The sequence below is a fragment of the Polistes dominula genome, unplaced genomic scaffold, assembly GCF_049000335.1.
Source record: "Polistes dominula isolate Pdom_NZ unplaced genomic scaffold, Pdom_raw_medaka contig_79, whole genome shotgun sequence".
Lineage (NCBI taxonomy): Eukaryota > Metazoa > Arthropoda > Insecta > Hymenoptera > Vespidae > Polistes > Polistes dominula.
Genome location: NW_028300916.1, coordinates 2,582,642 through 2,600,276, shown reverse-complemented (window position 1 = coordinate 2,600,276; position 17,635 = coordinate 2,582,642). Strand labels below are relative to the sequence as shown.

The 17,635-nt window shown below is 26.2% G+C and overlaps 2 protein-coding genes across 2 annotated transcripts; both read right to left on the bottom strand.

The window, feature by feature from the left end:
* Positions 1 to 152: 152 nt before the first annotated feature.
* On the bottom strand, positions 153 to 9,463 carry LOC107074243 (otoferlin-like). The gene is made up of 15 exons (XM_089170843.1): positions 9,413 to 9,463; positions 7,581 to 7,906; positions 6,886 to 6,928; positions 6,688 to 6,804; positions 6,416 to 6,550; positions 6,037 to 6,201; positions 5,635 to 5,904; positions 4,602 to 4,845; positions 3,610 to 3,671; positions 2,556 to 2,666; positions 2,364 to 2,498; positions 1,444 to 1,588; positions 1,219 to 1,348; positions 302 to 630; positions 153 to 157 (listed from the first exon to the last, which is right to left on the bottom strand). The coding sequence occupies exons 1-15, from the start codon at positions 9,461 to 9,463 to the stop codon at positions 153 to 155; spliced, it is 2,268 nt and encodes a 755-aa protein (XP_089026969.1).
* A 4,479-nt stretch (positions 9,464 to 13,942) lies between these two features.
* LOC149033078 (otoferlin-like) lies at positions 13,943 to 14,737 on the bottom strand. The gene is made up of 3 exons (XM_089170678.1): positions 14,582 to 14,737; positions 14,346 to 14,490; positions 13,943 to 14,106 (listed from the first exon to the last, which is right to left on the bottom strand). The coding sequence occupies exons 1-3, from the start codon at positions 14,735 to 14,737 to the stop codon at positions 13,943 to 13,945; spliced, it is 465 nt and encodes a 154-aa protein (XP_089026804.1).
* Between the last annotated feature and the right edge of the window lie 2,898 nt (positions 14,738 to 17,635).

The window sequence follows — 17,635 nt, the reverse complement described above, 5'->3', positions numbered from 1 at the left end:
GATAAATAACTCGTTTTAACATTTTAATTGATCTGCATAAATTTTATATAGAAGTTAGTAAGAACAATTGTATTTATATTGTTATCGTTAAAATTCATTACTTGTTTCATTGTTCGTAATTTTAATTTTAATTTTAAAAATTACCTTATATTTTAACCTATTTTAAAAAATTATTTAAATAATACATTAGATCGTATCCAATTTAATTTATCGATACATCACTCGTTTAACATTTTAATTGATCTGCCTGAATTTCCTTATAGAAGGGAAGTTTGTAATTGTTCACGTTTAAATTATTTACCTGTTTCATTGTTAACGTAGAAACGAAAAGGAAACTTTCGTTTAGCGATACGAACTTCTTCCTTATTGTATACAGGTAAAGGTAAATTGTTCTTCTTACAAAGAAAATCAAGAATTTGAGTTGGTTTCTCGCGATCTCTCCAAACGTTATAACCAATGGTTTCATAAGTTCTCGCCAATCCGCAGTTGGCTCGATGTCTACTGTAGAATCTGTTTTCAATATCGATTTTAGTTTCACCGATTAAATCGTCCGTGGTAGTTGCGTCGTGATCCCAAACTTGAATGGAGAGCATGTAATCTCTAGGGAAGGTAGCTTCCATCTCAAAAACTCTGAAATTATTCAAGCGAATCTTGATAAAATCTAAAGCAAACATATTTTGTATAGTCTTAGTTTTAAAAAAAAGGAAAGATTTTATGCTTGAGGTAACTTTCTAAATATTCCTAGAAATTTTACTTTAATTTTTTATACGAATACATATATATATATATATATATATATATATATATATATATATATATATATATATATATATATATATATATATATGTATAATATATGCCAATGAATAAAGGTCAAAATATATGTTATAAATATAATATTTATTATATATTAATTATATATTATATTATAACATTTTATTATTATATTAAATAGTAAAATATATACTGTAATAATATTATATAAAAAAAATTATATAAAAAAATATATATATAATTTTATATTAATAAAATTATATATAAAAATATATAATATATATTTTTACTTTTTTATTCCTTGGAGCATTTCGTAATTAATGAAAATGAAATTAAATTGGAAAGATAGTATTTAATAAAGTTAAGTAAAAATTTAATCAATTAAATTCTCTCTACCCTACTATATTTAAAACTCTTTCTAATAATTATAATTTGTTTTTCTACCTGCCGAAAGTAGGATTAAGTTGATTAGGTATATGATTTTTTCTGTCATTTATAAATATTTTTCCTAATTTTATACGAAGATACGGATCAGATTTTCCACCTAATGGATCTTTAGGATGTAAATTAATTCCTATAGAAATAAAATTATAAATATATATTTAATATTATTATTATCTGATTTGATTTCTTTTCTTTTTTTTTTTTTTTTGACTTTTCAATGATTACCTTTTACAACGTAAACTCTAACTAAAAGTTTAACCGATTCCTGAGGTGGATAATCATCGCATAAACCATTAATGGCATTTCTACCGTGTCTCGTCTTGCAAGATAAATTTTCTGGATGTGGCCAACGATACACGGAAATGTGTCCCTGTTAAATGAAAAATTACTTTTCGAATGTTAAAAAATGAACCATTTTTTTTTCTTCTATTTTCTATTTCATAGGTGAAAGTGTGTGTCCCGGTGTTATTTCCCTGTGAGATAAATCGTTCCGCGTTTGCTCGCCTTAATTTATCACTCGTTTTTTATTTCGTAAATAAAAATCCACCCGAAGGGAGGGTGGGGGGTAGTGTTAGGAAAAATTCGTATTTTAATAATCTCTTCTAAACGTAATCTATATTATTCTTTTGATAAATGATCATAATGATCGATCTTGATACAAAAATTCCCGTTATTATCGATATAAAAAACAAAAACAAAAAAACATATACACACATGATTGATAGACGTGAAACAATAGATAAATCAAGTACGTGTATTGTTGATCGATCATAATTAAAATCTTAAACAATCATGTGTTACTTTTTCTGTTTATAATATATTTATCATAATTATGTAAAAGTGTATTATCAAGAAAATAACTAAAATTCTGAATTTTTCTACAAGATCATCAATGTGTTGTTGATCAATCATAATTCAAATCTTAAACAATCATGTGTTACTTTTTCTGTTTATAACATATTTATCATAATTATGTAAAAATGTATTATCAAGAAAATAACTAAAATTCTGAATTTTTCTACAAGATCATCAATGTGTTGTTAATCAATCATAATTCAAATCTTAAACAATCATGTGTTACTTTTTTTGTCTATAATATATTTATCATAATTATGTAAAAATGTATTATCAATGAAATAACTAACTTTAAATTTTCCTACAAGAGTATCAATGCCATTCTCGAAATTTTCAATTCTTTTTCCTTTCGACAATTCAAATGTGGTTAATCTATCTTGAAATCCATGGAATTCTGGTTGAGTTTCCAATTCCTCGGAATATATCTAATATCAGTTCGATCGATACTAAAGTTTTGTATAGATTAAATTATGTAAACATACCTTGAACGTAGCTACTGATACTTTTCTTGGAATGTTCAAAGGTGTTTCAGAGAAAGATGAAACTAAACTTGAAGAATGTGAAATGGCAACGTGTTTTCTTTTATTTTCTTCCTAAAAGATACTCCGATTACAAAGAAAATTCTTTTTCGCTAACTAAAATGTTTATTTTTATTTTATCATATAACGTTTCGTATTTTTTAAAAGAAGAATATATGAATTCTTGAATAAAAAAATAAATTGGATACAGGAAAGTCAGTTTGTCTCAAGTTTTATGTTAAATCCTTGAAATATATGGTAGGATTATTATAGTACATACAAAAATGAAATGAATGTTAAAACTGAAGTGTAGAATAATATGATATAACGTATATACCTATGATTATACAATAAAAGAAGAATGCAATCTGTCAGATAAAAAAAAAAAAAAAAAAAAAAAAAGAGAGATTATGCAAATACCTGTTATTTCATTTTAATAAAATTGTATTCGTGCATAATCCTCTATGCAATATTCTGACACATATATGCATATGTGTACACAATTCTGCTTTTCTATACATTTGACACAAATAAGAAATTAATTGATATATAATAATACAATAAATTTAAACCACATATGCCATTATAGTTTCAAAATTATTCATATCAACGTGTAATTAGGGTAATAAAATTAGTAATATATAAAAGAAAACAATAAAATTATATTTATGGTAGACAAATGTGTGTGTGAAGGACAGAGGATATAGGAAGATAGATAATAAAATTATCTGGTATGTATGTATATATATATTATAATTAAATTAATATTAAAGCTAAAATTTAGAACGGTGTATAGCTAATAGCAATTAAAAAGAGAGAGAGAGAGAGATAGAGATAAAGTGATAGTACATACCTCGAGGGAAGCGAAATATTTGCTCCACCAATCAAGACTATCATCATCTGTCGTCGTACCATAATCTTCCTTTCTTTTATTTTTAATTATTTTTCTCCATTTGAATAATTTTTTGAAGAATTGCAAAAAATTGAAACTTTTACGTGGAAACCCTTCGTAGGACACTTTTTTATATTCCATCAAACCCTTGCGTTCATCTTCAACGGTAGAATCGAGTGATAATACATCTATTAACAAACAAATATATTTTCCATAAAAATTGTATTTATTAAATTTTCATATATTTAATTTTCAAGTTTAATATATTGTTTTTAACAATAGGATAAAAATTCAAATAATTCGAATTATTTTTTATTATTAATATAATTATTACTTATTTAATTCGTTTAATAAGGGTATTAACTTTGATCGTTTCCATTATAAATAAATAGAGGTAAAAGTTATAAAATAAAAATAAATAATTTTAATATAAAAATTATATTATATTATTTATTAATATTATAATTATATTAAGATATTAATTTAATTAATTTATATAATGATAAATAATTATAATAATTACATATATAATAATTAAAAATTTAATTATCTTATTATAATATTAATTTAATACTATAATATATATATATATATATATAATTTTATAATATATTATAATATAATATTTATTTATTTATTTGTAAATAAAACTTATAATTTCATTATAAAATTAAATTAAACCTAATATTATAATATAGTATTAAATTAATATTATAATATTATAATTATATAATAAGTTGATTCAATGATTCGGCAAAAATAGTTGTCATGAAAAATTAAAAGGGAAAATTTTTACAAAGGCCCCGACTCATTCCTACGTTAATTTTTTTGTCTTTATCTTTATTTTTCTCCTTTTATTTTTCTTCAGAGATATTCAACGTGTTATTAGTCAAACGTACATAGCTTTCTAACGTTAACATCGTAAAATCATGGTTTCTGCGACGGGAAACCAGAACCAGGTTGTTTGGCAAACGATCAAAGGTTTTACTCCGTTAGAATTTCTATCCCCTGAACGATTTAGATTATCCATTGCGACGTTCTCTCTCTCTCTCTCTCTCTCTCTCTCTCTCTCTCTCTCTCTCTCTCTCTTTTTCTCTCTTTCTCTTATAATCACTTACATGGTGGTCGTCGTTTAATAGAAGTGGCAGCAGCAGATGGTATAACAACACCACGAACAAATTTTCGTACTGATTTCGTTTGGTATATTTGTGCATGATAATCTTCTTCAGTTATTAATTGTTCTAGGAACACATTGACTGTTGGAATTATGCAGATACCGGCATATTTGAAGCACCCAAATCCACGCGAATCATAAGCACGTATGGTAACGCATGGATAATATTCGTGAAGTACTGGCATCTCCTTCAAACGTTTTGCAAAGGAAATTTTGTACAATGATTAAAATAAATATGAACATTAAAAACAAAAAGTTTTTTTTCAAGTATCGTTGTAAATAATTATTTGATCATAGACTAAACTGTCCTACTTGTTATTTTCTCATTTTCCATGTGTTACAGTAAAAAAAAAAAAAAAACCAAAATTGGAGAATGTTGAGTTTCACATGGTGGTAAAAGATCGAATATTTGAGGGTTTTTTTCTTATACATTATAATATTTTGAACATTTATCAAGTGTCCATTTGAATCTTGACATTCTCCAATTTCGGTCTTTCAAGGTAACATATATCTATCTATCTATCTATCTATCTATCTATCTATCTATCTATATATGCATAATCAATCCGTCATCTGTTGGAGATATTTTAACGAGATCGAACAAAACTGCTTTGTACGTTAAACTTTTTTCATTTAATCGAACTGTCATTTAAATTATTTTCTTCAGTCTTTTTTTCAATGAACGTATCGAAGCACTAAGCTTTGTTCGTTTATTGTATCCATAGATTTAACAAATATTCTTTGACTATAGTATTTTTGATAGCAATAACTCATCAAACCAGGTATGCGAGGCGAGAAGCCAATATCGATCATCCTTTTGACTGACAGGACGTGACATGTGAACTGAGAAGAATATTATTTATCTCACGTTCCTGTATATTTTTTTATAACTTATAACAATAGCCTTTTTTATTATTGTTCTTGTTGTTATATAATAATATAAATAATAATTAATATATATAAAAATAATGTATTACCAGATCAACCATAACACGTGGTTCCTCAAAGTTACTAAATTTCTTAGCATTTTCCATGACACGTGATTTGATGACAACACCAGCACATTCTATGACAATTCTTGGCCTATAAACTGGTACCCAATGTAATTTTCTCATATCTCTAACACCCCAAAAGATAACCTCCAAACGATAACTTGTCATTTTTGGTCTTATTTCCGGTGGTATGTTTTTTATTTCCTCTTCTGTACTTTCGTCCAATGGTACGTCAACCATATCAGTTTCTTCGGTCTGCACAAAATCATATTATATATATATATATGTATCTCTTATATGATATTTATGTTACTAGATACAAATATATAAATGTTATTGGTAATATCAAGATGAAAATTTTTTTTGGTTGGTAACTTTTCCTTTTACCTCGATAAGCTCTAAAGCAGCTAAAATGGAACCGGTATAATTCTTCCCCCCCGACTGAAATCTGTACCATCGTAGTTTAGGTTGAAAATCTGGCGGTGAGTAAGTTTCCGTAGAGAGTTTAACTAATGGAACGGCTATGCACCTTCCGCAAAACTCCTTCATACCCTGTGATTTTCGTAGAAAAATATGTTGGGGAAATTCTCGACGATAAACTAGATCTTTCTATCTTTCTCTCTCTCTCTCTCTCTCTCTATTTTATTTTAAATCGAAATCGAAGATACGAAACGAAACAGCTGGTGATGGTAGTCATGATATATAAGTTCACAAATTTCTTACTTACTAATACATAAGCATGATCGTTGAAGTTTCTCTAACTCACACAGATATCCTGGTCGAAAACTTGAAGAACTACTTTAGGTGGCATAATTTTAATGTGTTCTCTAGTCCCATGAATTTTTACTTTAGGAAATACCAAACTTTCGTCCCATAATGGATCCAAACTTTGACGTATGACCTGTTCTCATAATTATTCAATGATTCATCAATAAAATATTATTATTTTTTTTTTTTTTTTTTTTTATTAAGTTTCGTAGAAGCGAATGTTAACATCAATGTTGCAAAAGATCTTAAAAGATTGTCTCATTAACTCACGCTAGATGTCAAGGTGTATCCAAAAAATGTCACACGTACGAATGGATCCAACAAAGCAGACGTGTCCATACCTGGCTCGAAACGTCCTTGAAAAATATGTGCACGTAGTTGAAATGTCTGCAATGCAGATTATTAACATCATTCCTTTTACAGTTTCGAATTGATACATTCTCATTGCTGATATTCATTTTCGCTTACCGCATTATTGATATTTGTAATACGTAGATGTACATTACCAACACTTTAATCCCAATATATTCGTGAATACTAAATTACGTGATAAATCACAATTGCGATGGCACATATAAATATAAATATGCCATCGCAATTGTAATATCGTACGAAGGAAAATTTAAGAGTAATAAATAAACTATGTATTTTCAATATCATCGCTTTAAAACACACACATCGATGAGGTTTAGTACATTTACGGGATTAAAAATTTATCTGTTACTTATTTTTTTTTTTTTTTTTTTTTTTTAATAAACTCGAATAAATTATTATTTCATATATATACGTAATAAAATCCTTTCAAATGCATTAACGAGAGAATTATATAAATATATAAATATATATATGATACATCTTGTAAAAGTCATCGTTAATTAACGAATTTATGATAATTATTATTTATTATCTTTAGATAGATCATTCAAATTTATTAATTTGTAATAATCTCTCGTTTGGTTTCATTTAATTATTTATAATATAATATCTATCTTATTCGAGTATTCGAATATGATTCGAATTAAAATGAAATAATTGAATGAAACTTAAATTTCGTGTTAATTGAGTTAAACTTAAAATAAAACAACACCAACAACAAATGTGGAAAGAAAAGGATAAGTTATTTAAGAGTATGTTTTACCGAAGATCGATCATATTCAAAGTACTTTGGAAATGCATCGATGGTTCGAACTTCATGGTCCGAAATTACATAGCCTGGAGGAATAGAACTCCAACATGAGGATACGAACTTTGCGTTACCAAGCCATAGAAAGATTTCAATTTTGCAAGCACACTGATCGATCGTTTCACCCCCAAATTCAGTTTCTTTACTCGGATTCTTCAAAAAGACGTTAATACATTGTCCACACTTTTCACCTCTTTCCGCATTATTCTCAGAGTAAATAATCTTTTCTGCAGGTAATTTGACGTATGCAACACGTTTCGAACCAGCCAACATCCAAAGATAAACGTGCGGCAAACCATCTTGCGGCTACGAAATAAAAATTTTGGTTTTATTCGTTTTCTTTTTAATTTTATTTGGGAAATTGTTATATAAAGTGTAATAATATTTTATATAAATATATTTATTATATTTTTATTTATTATTATATTTTTTTAATACATTTTATAATATATTTTTTGTATAAATATATATATAATATATTTAGTAGGAAAATAATTATATAAAAAATAATATATAAAACTAGTAATAAATAATATATAAATATATAAAAAAAAATAATTATATATAAAAAATTACGATTAACGTTGCTAATTTTTTTATTTTTTTTATTACACGATAAACAATTTCTGTATTAAACGAATTTTATTTTTATCGCGTTAAAATATAAGACGAAAATCACACGAAACGAATAATCCACGTAAATCGATTTAGAATATTTTACACAGGACGATGAGAAAAATTTACAATTTGTTTAAAAAATTAAGAAATGTAGATGATTAAATTCTTGTAAAGTAAATTAGATGAAAAAAAAAAAAATAATAAAAAAAAGAGACGTATGAGATCGATTCATTCTGTTGGATAAACCCACACCTAAATTCGATTAGTTCTCGACGGAAAATGATAGAAAGAGACGTACATTGAACGATATCTGAACTAGATCGGACTATGAAAAATATAAAAAGAAAAAAAAAGATAAAAGTAACCGGAAAAAGAGACGGCCATTGCCCGTCTCGTTCGTTCTAATCGAATTGAACCCGTCGTCGTCTAATTTCTCGTTCAACGTTCTATCTATTTCAACGTCTCGTTCGGTTCGACGACCCTTTCCTTCCCTTTCCTTTCCTTCCCTACCCTTTTTTCCTTCCTTCCTTCTCGCGAATTATTTCTCACCATCGACTTTAATATTTCAAGATTTCAACTCGTCATTCGTTACACACAATTTCGTTAAAGGTACTTATAAACATTTTAATTTTAACTTTTTCTTCTTTATTTTCTTTTCCTTTTTTTTTTTTTTTTTTAAATATGAGAAATATTAAAGCAAATTTGGTAGTGTTTTTTAATAGAAAGAATTACAAAAAAAAAAAATATACAATTGTTACCATAATTATAAAAGTGGTCTAACCATAAGTCATATATCTTTTTTGTTTCGAGAAATTTAAAGGAATTACATTTAAACACTAAATAATATTGAAATAACAAACACTATATAACAAATTTATTTTTACCAATATTAAATTATATATATAATTATATTGAATTAATTTAATTTAAAATAACTAATAAACTCAAACATCTTTTTTTTTTTTAATTTTGACTTACAATTATTATAAAACATTTTTAATAATTATGGTCACAATTTTCGTCTCTCATGGAAAAAATATTATGTAAATTAATTAAATAAGAAATAATTTAGAAATAATTTTTTTTTGTATAATGTAAAGAATAGAAAAAAAAAATAATATTTTTCATCGATCGAAGACATAATAGGACACTTAAATTACTTGTCGTTTATCGCTATTAAATGTATTTACTTACATCCTCGCATAATCCCCGAAGTTCTCGCAAATATTGATAAGCATGTACCATGGCTATTCTGATATAATGGTTGTTAGGAATTTCACCGTCTATTTTGATTCTCCTGAGAATATCGTCGATTTGCTTACAACATACATTCGCTCGATGTCGATCCAATTTGATCGTACCCCTACCAACACCACCACTACCACTACCACCACCACCACCACCACCATTACCCTCAGCATCGTATCGACCATCGTCCAACGTATTCAAATAATGCAGGCAATGGCTCTTGAACGTTCGAATAGTTTCGTTGTAAGTCTTACTAGCTTTAGGATTTTCCACTGCAACCAATGTTTCAATTTCTTCGAGTTTGTTCTCCTGAAAAAAAAAAAAACAAATCGAATCAAAACGAATCATTGAATGTCTTCAACGTTCATTCAATTTTCTAAACCACATTCGATCGATTCGAGTACAAATTTTAAACAGGATTATTATAATTAATAAAAAGAAGATATTTTTTTAAATTAATCATGGAATAATAAATCGGAATAAATTCGTTTCGATATTGAAGATCGCAATGATACGAATAAATTATCTACAATCTGTAACACGTCATTTTAAATTTTTTATTTCACTTTTGATCGATCTAAGTAAGAATAATTTAAAAAGAAGTTGTGATATTAAACGAGAAGTGTTATAAATAAATTTAAAAGGTAGAACGTTACGAAATCGATCAAACGTTCGATAACAAATTATACCAACAATTTGTAATATAATTTAAAATGATTTTGTTTTCTCTTCTTAATAATTGATCAGTCTCGAAGAGGATGATATATTAAGAAGTTAGAATTATAAAGAAGATTGATAATAAATTGATAATAAAAAATTTCGATGTTTCAATATCGAATAAATGGTTCTTACAAAAAAAAATGATCTACAATTTGTATATAAAATAGTTTTAAATTTATTTTCAATAATTTGATTGATCTCGTAGGAATAATTTATGTAAAAAATAAGATATGGAGGTTTGGAATTGTTAAATAAATTTAAAAAATATTTGACGTTTCTTTGAATTGATCAAAGAATATATATATATATATATTTTTATTCTATATTTTCGATTTATTTTTTCATGCAGAATCATCCCCTTTTTACTTGTACCACCAGTTACCGATCACCCTGTATATCCTAATCAAATTTTTTTTATTTTGTGTGATAATTTTTAATTTAGAATATGAGATAGTTTGAACGTGATTATGTTTATTTTTTAGAGATTATCTAAGTCTCTAGGTTCTGTAAGTTTTCAATAGATGGAACTGTATTACAGTTCAATTATTTCACGCTTTTTTTCAGATTTACATATGACAAAATTAATCTTACTTTGTATATTTTTTCCTGTATTATTAATTTATGTATTCCATTCTAATTGTGGCATTATCTTAGATGTTGTTATAATTTACTAAATAGTTTATAATTATATTAAATTAATATTTTATAACAAAACCGCAGCACAATAAGTGGCCGGAGCATCCTAGTATATATATATATATATAATATACAATATTAAATATAATTAAATATACAATAATTTATAATTTTTGTATATTTAATTATTATATATATAATTTGTATATTTTATTTTATTTTTTTTTATATAATTATAATATATATAATTTTGTATATTTAATTATTATATATATATAATTTATTAAAATATATAATTTGTATTTTTAATAAATGATAATTATTTATACAATATTAAATATAATTAAAAATTAAATTATAAAATATAAAAAAATAATATAAAAATATTATTATCTACAATTTGTAAAATTAATTGTACATATAATTTTAATAATTGATTTATTTAAAAATAATAACTTACTAAATAATTAACGATGAAACGTAAATAGTTAATGTTGAAAATTCTACGTTCAAAATTAGGCCAATAAGATTTGACATAAATGCAAGGCTTTCTAGATCCCAGTGGTAAATAATTATATTTCCCATCTAAAGTTCCTGTTGTTCTTCGTACAGTTTGACTCGGCAAATCTTTACGTCTTTCCTTTTCCGACATATTCCTCTTAGTTTCTGTTATATTACAATAAGGAAAGTCACATTTTACGCATTTATGAAATTGTAAATTTCAAAATGATAAATATTAGCAAAAAACCTTGATTATTGTCGTCGTCATTGTCATTGTTATACTCATCGTTTTCGTTATAGTCATCGTTATTGTTTCCTGGATCACATCGATCACGTGAAAATCTTTGATTTCCGGCATTACCAATACTCAATTCGAATACTATCGATTTTTTACCAAATCTACTTCGATCGATCATACATACGTCATAAAGTATACCAAGTAATACATATTCTTCCACTTTCCATAAACTTTTCTATAAGAATATCAAATTACTTTACTGTAGAATTACATTCATGTCATTTCAACGTAAATTCTTATATTTCTTTAACATTCTACGTAAAAGTTTTCAACAAGTTCTACTGAAATATTAAATAAATATTTCATTTTTAATAAATAACTAAAGGGAGTCGTTTGAAAAGTTAATTTTTCGCTTATCATACGTAAATTTAAAAATTTCAAATTTCAAATTTACGTATATTATATTTTTAAATATTTGAAATTTTATATTTAATAATATAAAATTTTAAATTAAAAAACTTCTTGAATTTTTTTTTTATTTATGAAATATTATTTATCTTTACAAAACCAAATGATAAAAAATCGAAAGAAAGAAATGAAATTATTTTAAGAACAATCTAATATTTACAATTTGAATAAATTCATTCAAAGACCGATTTAAAAAAATGTATACTAAAAAAAAAAAATTGCAAAACATTTTTATAATAATCAAATTATTCAATTTAATTACTAATCAAATAATTATTACCATCGATTTAATCTTACAAATTGAAATATTAAATTGTGATATATCTCTATTATGAAACGTGGCCCAATCGAGAAGAATAAAATCTTATCGATAAAGTAAAAAGGAAAAAAAGAAAGTTAAGATAAAGTTATAAGAGTGTAAGGAAAGAAACATTAACCGACTTCGATAATGGGAGCAGCCGGTTCTGTTTCAATGCCGATTCTGGGAGAGGTTTCAGGATCATCCATTTCGGTTTTTAGAGACAGGAGTACTCTTCCTCGATAAAAAGGTAAAGACGAAGAGAAGGAGGTGCAGCAGATGTTCCTTTCCTCTTTATTCGAAGAGTAGAAATGAAGAAAAGATGGCCCGTACGTTGGTAGAAATCCTATTGGATAAAAATCCATTATTCTTACTATCTCATTTTTTTTTTCCTTTTATTTTCATGAAAATGATATCTCACTCGTTTTTTTTTTTTTTTTTAAACCAAATAACAGATGTTTTTTATAAAAACAAAAAAAAAGAAAATATTTAAAAGATTCAATAAGAGGAGAGAAAAAAAATAAGAACGATAAAAGGTAGAAATTGTTTTAAAAGAATTTGTGATAAAATAAAGATGATATTTGTGATAAATTTAAACCATATTCTCCGGAATTGGATATTAGTCCGATATGAATAACACGTGTGGCCAATGTACGTGTACGACAACTATTGACTCGATGTTTCAGCGTAATTCTAATACGTCGACAAAAGGATGGGAAAGTTTCGAAGAAGATGATCCTCTCGTTAAATCTTGGACTACATGTTTTCCATAAGACTCTTGTGGTACCCTTAATAATAACAAATCGTATTTGTCACTTGAAAATCGTCTGTATATATGTACGCAAGTGAATATACATGTTTATGTGTGTACAAAATCATTGGATTAAATTTATTTGACAAATAACAATACCTTCATACCAGCGAACGATATTTGTACGTAAGGATTGATACCTCCTGTGTCACCAAAACCACAAATACTCGTCATATCCGGTAAACCATCTGCACGATAGACAGTAAAAATGTATCTGGCTCGTTGACCGAATGGTAATGCTTCACCACCGATAGGAAGTAATAAATTTCTGAAATTATTCAAAGGATTAATACGATTTTGATACTATTTATTTATAAAATAGAACGGAGAAAGAGAACAACAAAAAAATAAATAAAACGATGGAACATAAATCCTATAAAAATTGGCGAGTTTTATACTTTTTCTTTTTGATATTGTTCGAATATTTAACCCTTATTGGTCGTCAGATTTTTATATTGAAAATTATCACTAAGGTAAGTAATAAGTGATTTAGATTTATATGCAACAAAATTGTGTTCAGGTATTATAAGAATAACTTAATATTTGTTTAGTTAGAATATATATATTATAATTATAATTATATCTTTTTATAGGGGTACTATAAAGATATAAAATTAATAATTATTTTATTAATAATAACACACATTTATTATTATTTACGACCGATAAGTGTTAATAATAAAATTTGAGCATACAATTTATGGGATGAATTTTCGTGTGACACCATCATTTTTCTTTTCTTTTTTTCTTGAAGATATATAATACGTCTACTTTTTTTTAGGTTTATCATCATTGAGATATAATTTATCCTAACCCCTCGATATCATCTTCACCCTCGGTTTCTGGATAAACCCGAACTTTTGCACCTTTAGCTCTAACAGCCACATTACACTTAACGTATCCCTTTGGTTCGGTCGATAAGCTTTTTGGATCTGTGAGCATCGCCCATTTGTGATGATACTGATGATCTATTAAAATATATAGATTCTAATATTACCATCGAATATTTAACACTTAATCCTATTCGTTATTTATTATCATCGATTTTATTCGATCAATAAATTTGGATTAAACTTGAAGTTAGGTTAAGCTTTGTAAGATATCTTCTTAGGTTATCGTCGAACCATTAAGATTGTCTTACTTAAGAAATTGATAAAGAGAATATAAACTATATGAAATGTATTAATTAAATGTAATAAATCTTTACCTGGTTGTTCCCACACAGCTTCAACTTCGAAGATACTACTTCCATAGAACTTCAATTGCCGTAAATAGTTTCTCAAGTAAACAGCTATTGTTATCCTTGTTGAAAGTAACGTTTCAAAGTTTCCCGTAAAATCAAAAACGAAATACTACAACAAATAATTCTTAATATCAATAAACTAAAAAGATGTACACAATTTATTTTTACAACAAGACCATTTCTTAATTACAAACTTTTACCTCGTTATAAAACGGACAATCGGTTCCTTCTCGTACAACAGTTTTTCTCTTTTGATTACCCAATTTAACAACTACCATTGGATTAGCCAATTGCTGCAAGTGTCTAGCTTCTATGATCATAACGCATATTTGATAATTCGAATACTTTGATTTCATGATGATATTACAATGATTACATCAATCATAAACGTGTGTACGTTTAAATCATCGTTCAATTACTACCATATAGGGTGTCTTTTATTAACCTTTTTTTTTCTTTTGTTTAATAATGTAATTTGTGATGTTTCATTATGTAGGAATAGTCTTGAAAAATGAATTATAAAAAATATGATTAAAAATGAATATAATAATAATTAAAGTTTCATTATTATTGGGGAAATATGGTTGATGGTACGTTGAACAAGAGTAGCTTTTTATATGATTAAAAATAAGATGATTAATTTTGATAGAGCCTGTATTACGTGAAGCACTCCAATTTCCTCGATCGTCAGGATAGAAATAGTAGTATATGACTCGAACTATTCTCTAATGTCGTAGGTGTGCGCGAAAGTGGTTCTTACATCGATCGACCTACAAATGACCATCGCGATTTAACGTACAACGCTCGTTTTTTTTTCTTTTTTTTTTTTATCTCCTGTAATATCAAAGATAAAGAGAGAAAGAGAGAGAGAGAGAGAAAGTGAAAGAAGAAAAGAAAAGAAAAAAAAACGATAATAGATATTCAATTTAATGGATAAAAGTGTAAAAGAGTAACATACAAAGCTCGTTAAAATTGCGAAACGTTTGAATTCTCGCATCTTAGGGATATAATTCGACGAGAAATTAGTGTCAATTCGTGTCACGAGGCTAAGTAACTTGAAGAAAGTATTTAACAAGGGCCGAAAAGTTAAATCGCTTTCTTTAAGAAAGTAATAGACTGTTTTAAACTCGAGTATCTTGTTCAAGTTTTTCAATGGGACACTAAATGCTAACATTTTAAATGAACTTCATCATCGATTTAATTAACAATAACTCGATCGTCAAATAAGTTTCCTTTTTTTTTTTTTTTTTTTTAATTGTACAGGAATCGTTTTGTTTATTTTTTCTTGTCCAAGAATATGGAAAAATTCGTTGATTTTAATTTTGATTCGTTTCAATGAAATTGTCATTATCAAATTCATTGCTCATTCATTAAATTATTCAATTTAATAATTCAATGCTTTGTCTTAAACTCAAGCAATCGTTCTAAAAAACATTTTAATAAGTTACTCGAGGGAGTGGGATATCAAATTTTGTAAACACACACAAATATACAAAGTCAGAGAACAGCTTTTTAATGCACTATTGCATCCGCCAACCGATTACCTGCAAAGAGTTACATTCGTAACACGTAAATCCCATTCACGCGGTTCATGAATGCAAATTACAAAGTTGAAAGTTGAACGAACATTTTGAAAATACGATTACCGTTTCAAAGCAAATTAATTTAATGTCATTATTTAATATCATTTGATGAGGAGGAATAATATTGTTAAATTCGATTTAAATTAATAAAATTATCCACGTGATAATTTTACATTGAATTAACCTTGCAGAAAACAGATTTTGCAAATATAATATCGTATAAATTGATAGTTAATTTCTCAATTTGATATATTATCCAAAATTTTAACTTAAAATACATAATACCCTTTGAAACTCTTCCCAATTTATGGTAAAACAAATAAAAATTTATGTTTGATGTATCAAAAGGTGTCCATTCGTTATTCTTATCTTCAGAAGGTAATATTGTAACTTAAAAAACTTTGTTTTGATAATTCAATAAATAATCAAAAATGTTTGTATCAGCGAACGATAAGAAAATTACAAAAAAATATTCAAAGTAAATTTCGTATATCAGAAATAATTCTGTAATATAAACTTCTGTCTTATTATCACTTGGTAAACTCATATAATTAATATTTATTAAATTAATATGTTAATGGAAAAAATTGTATTAGAGTTATAAATTAAAGATCTGCTGATACCGATTGAGTTCATCTGCTGCTCTAAAATAACAAATAAGACCTTAAAACAGAACTGCCTTACCAACCAAGCAAAAATAGCGGGACCCTTTTTGACCGATTGAGAAGAAATAATATCAGAACTTTTAGCTACTTTGGACTATTTTAGCTACTGAAGATAATAGTAGTACTTTTTCTTGCCATTAGACGAAAATAACAGAAAACCTTTTTACCAAATGATGATAAATTGAAGGTTTAAAAAACGGCACAAAACTCAGAATAATATTTAACATACCATGATATGCGAGAAACGATGATACAAAACAAAAATTAGGTGTTTTATCAGTAAAATAAACAATATAAATGAATCCTGAAAATTGTTGAAAAAGTACCATTCAAAAAAATGCACAAAAAACTAGAAAAAATACAAATACTGCACAACTTCACAGTATTCCCTTTGATGCATTGGCATGAAGTGAGGAATGAATTTATGAACAAAGTAGAAAATGTATTACCGAATAAATTTCTAAATGAATTGATGAGAATTACGTAAAAATTTTACAAACAATGAGATTAATTTATAAATGAAAGAAGTTTACAAGAGATACACATGCAATTGGTTGAAATTTTTAGTTAGAAATGACAACTACAAACATCTTTAGACTGTGTGAAGTTAGGGACAACAGAACAAAGTCCTAATAAGAAAACGAAAAAGATTAATAAAATCTATCAAAAAGCGTTTTATTTTTCATGATAAAAAGAAAAAAAGAGAAAAAAACAAAGACAAATTTAACCCATTACCTGTCACAATACAAAAATGCAAGGAAAAAAGAAATTAAATTAACTGTATAATGATATTCCTACTAACCAAATAGAATTTTTGAAACAATTGATTTTTGTTTCTTTTTATATTTAAATATAAATAAAAATTATTTTATATCATTAATTATTGATTGAAAATAAAATAAATAGAGAATTTTAAATATTTTTCATGAATCACACGAGATATGATCTCATAATTTTAACGAATATATTTCAATCTTAAATTACAGTTATAAAAAAAGAAGAAAAA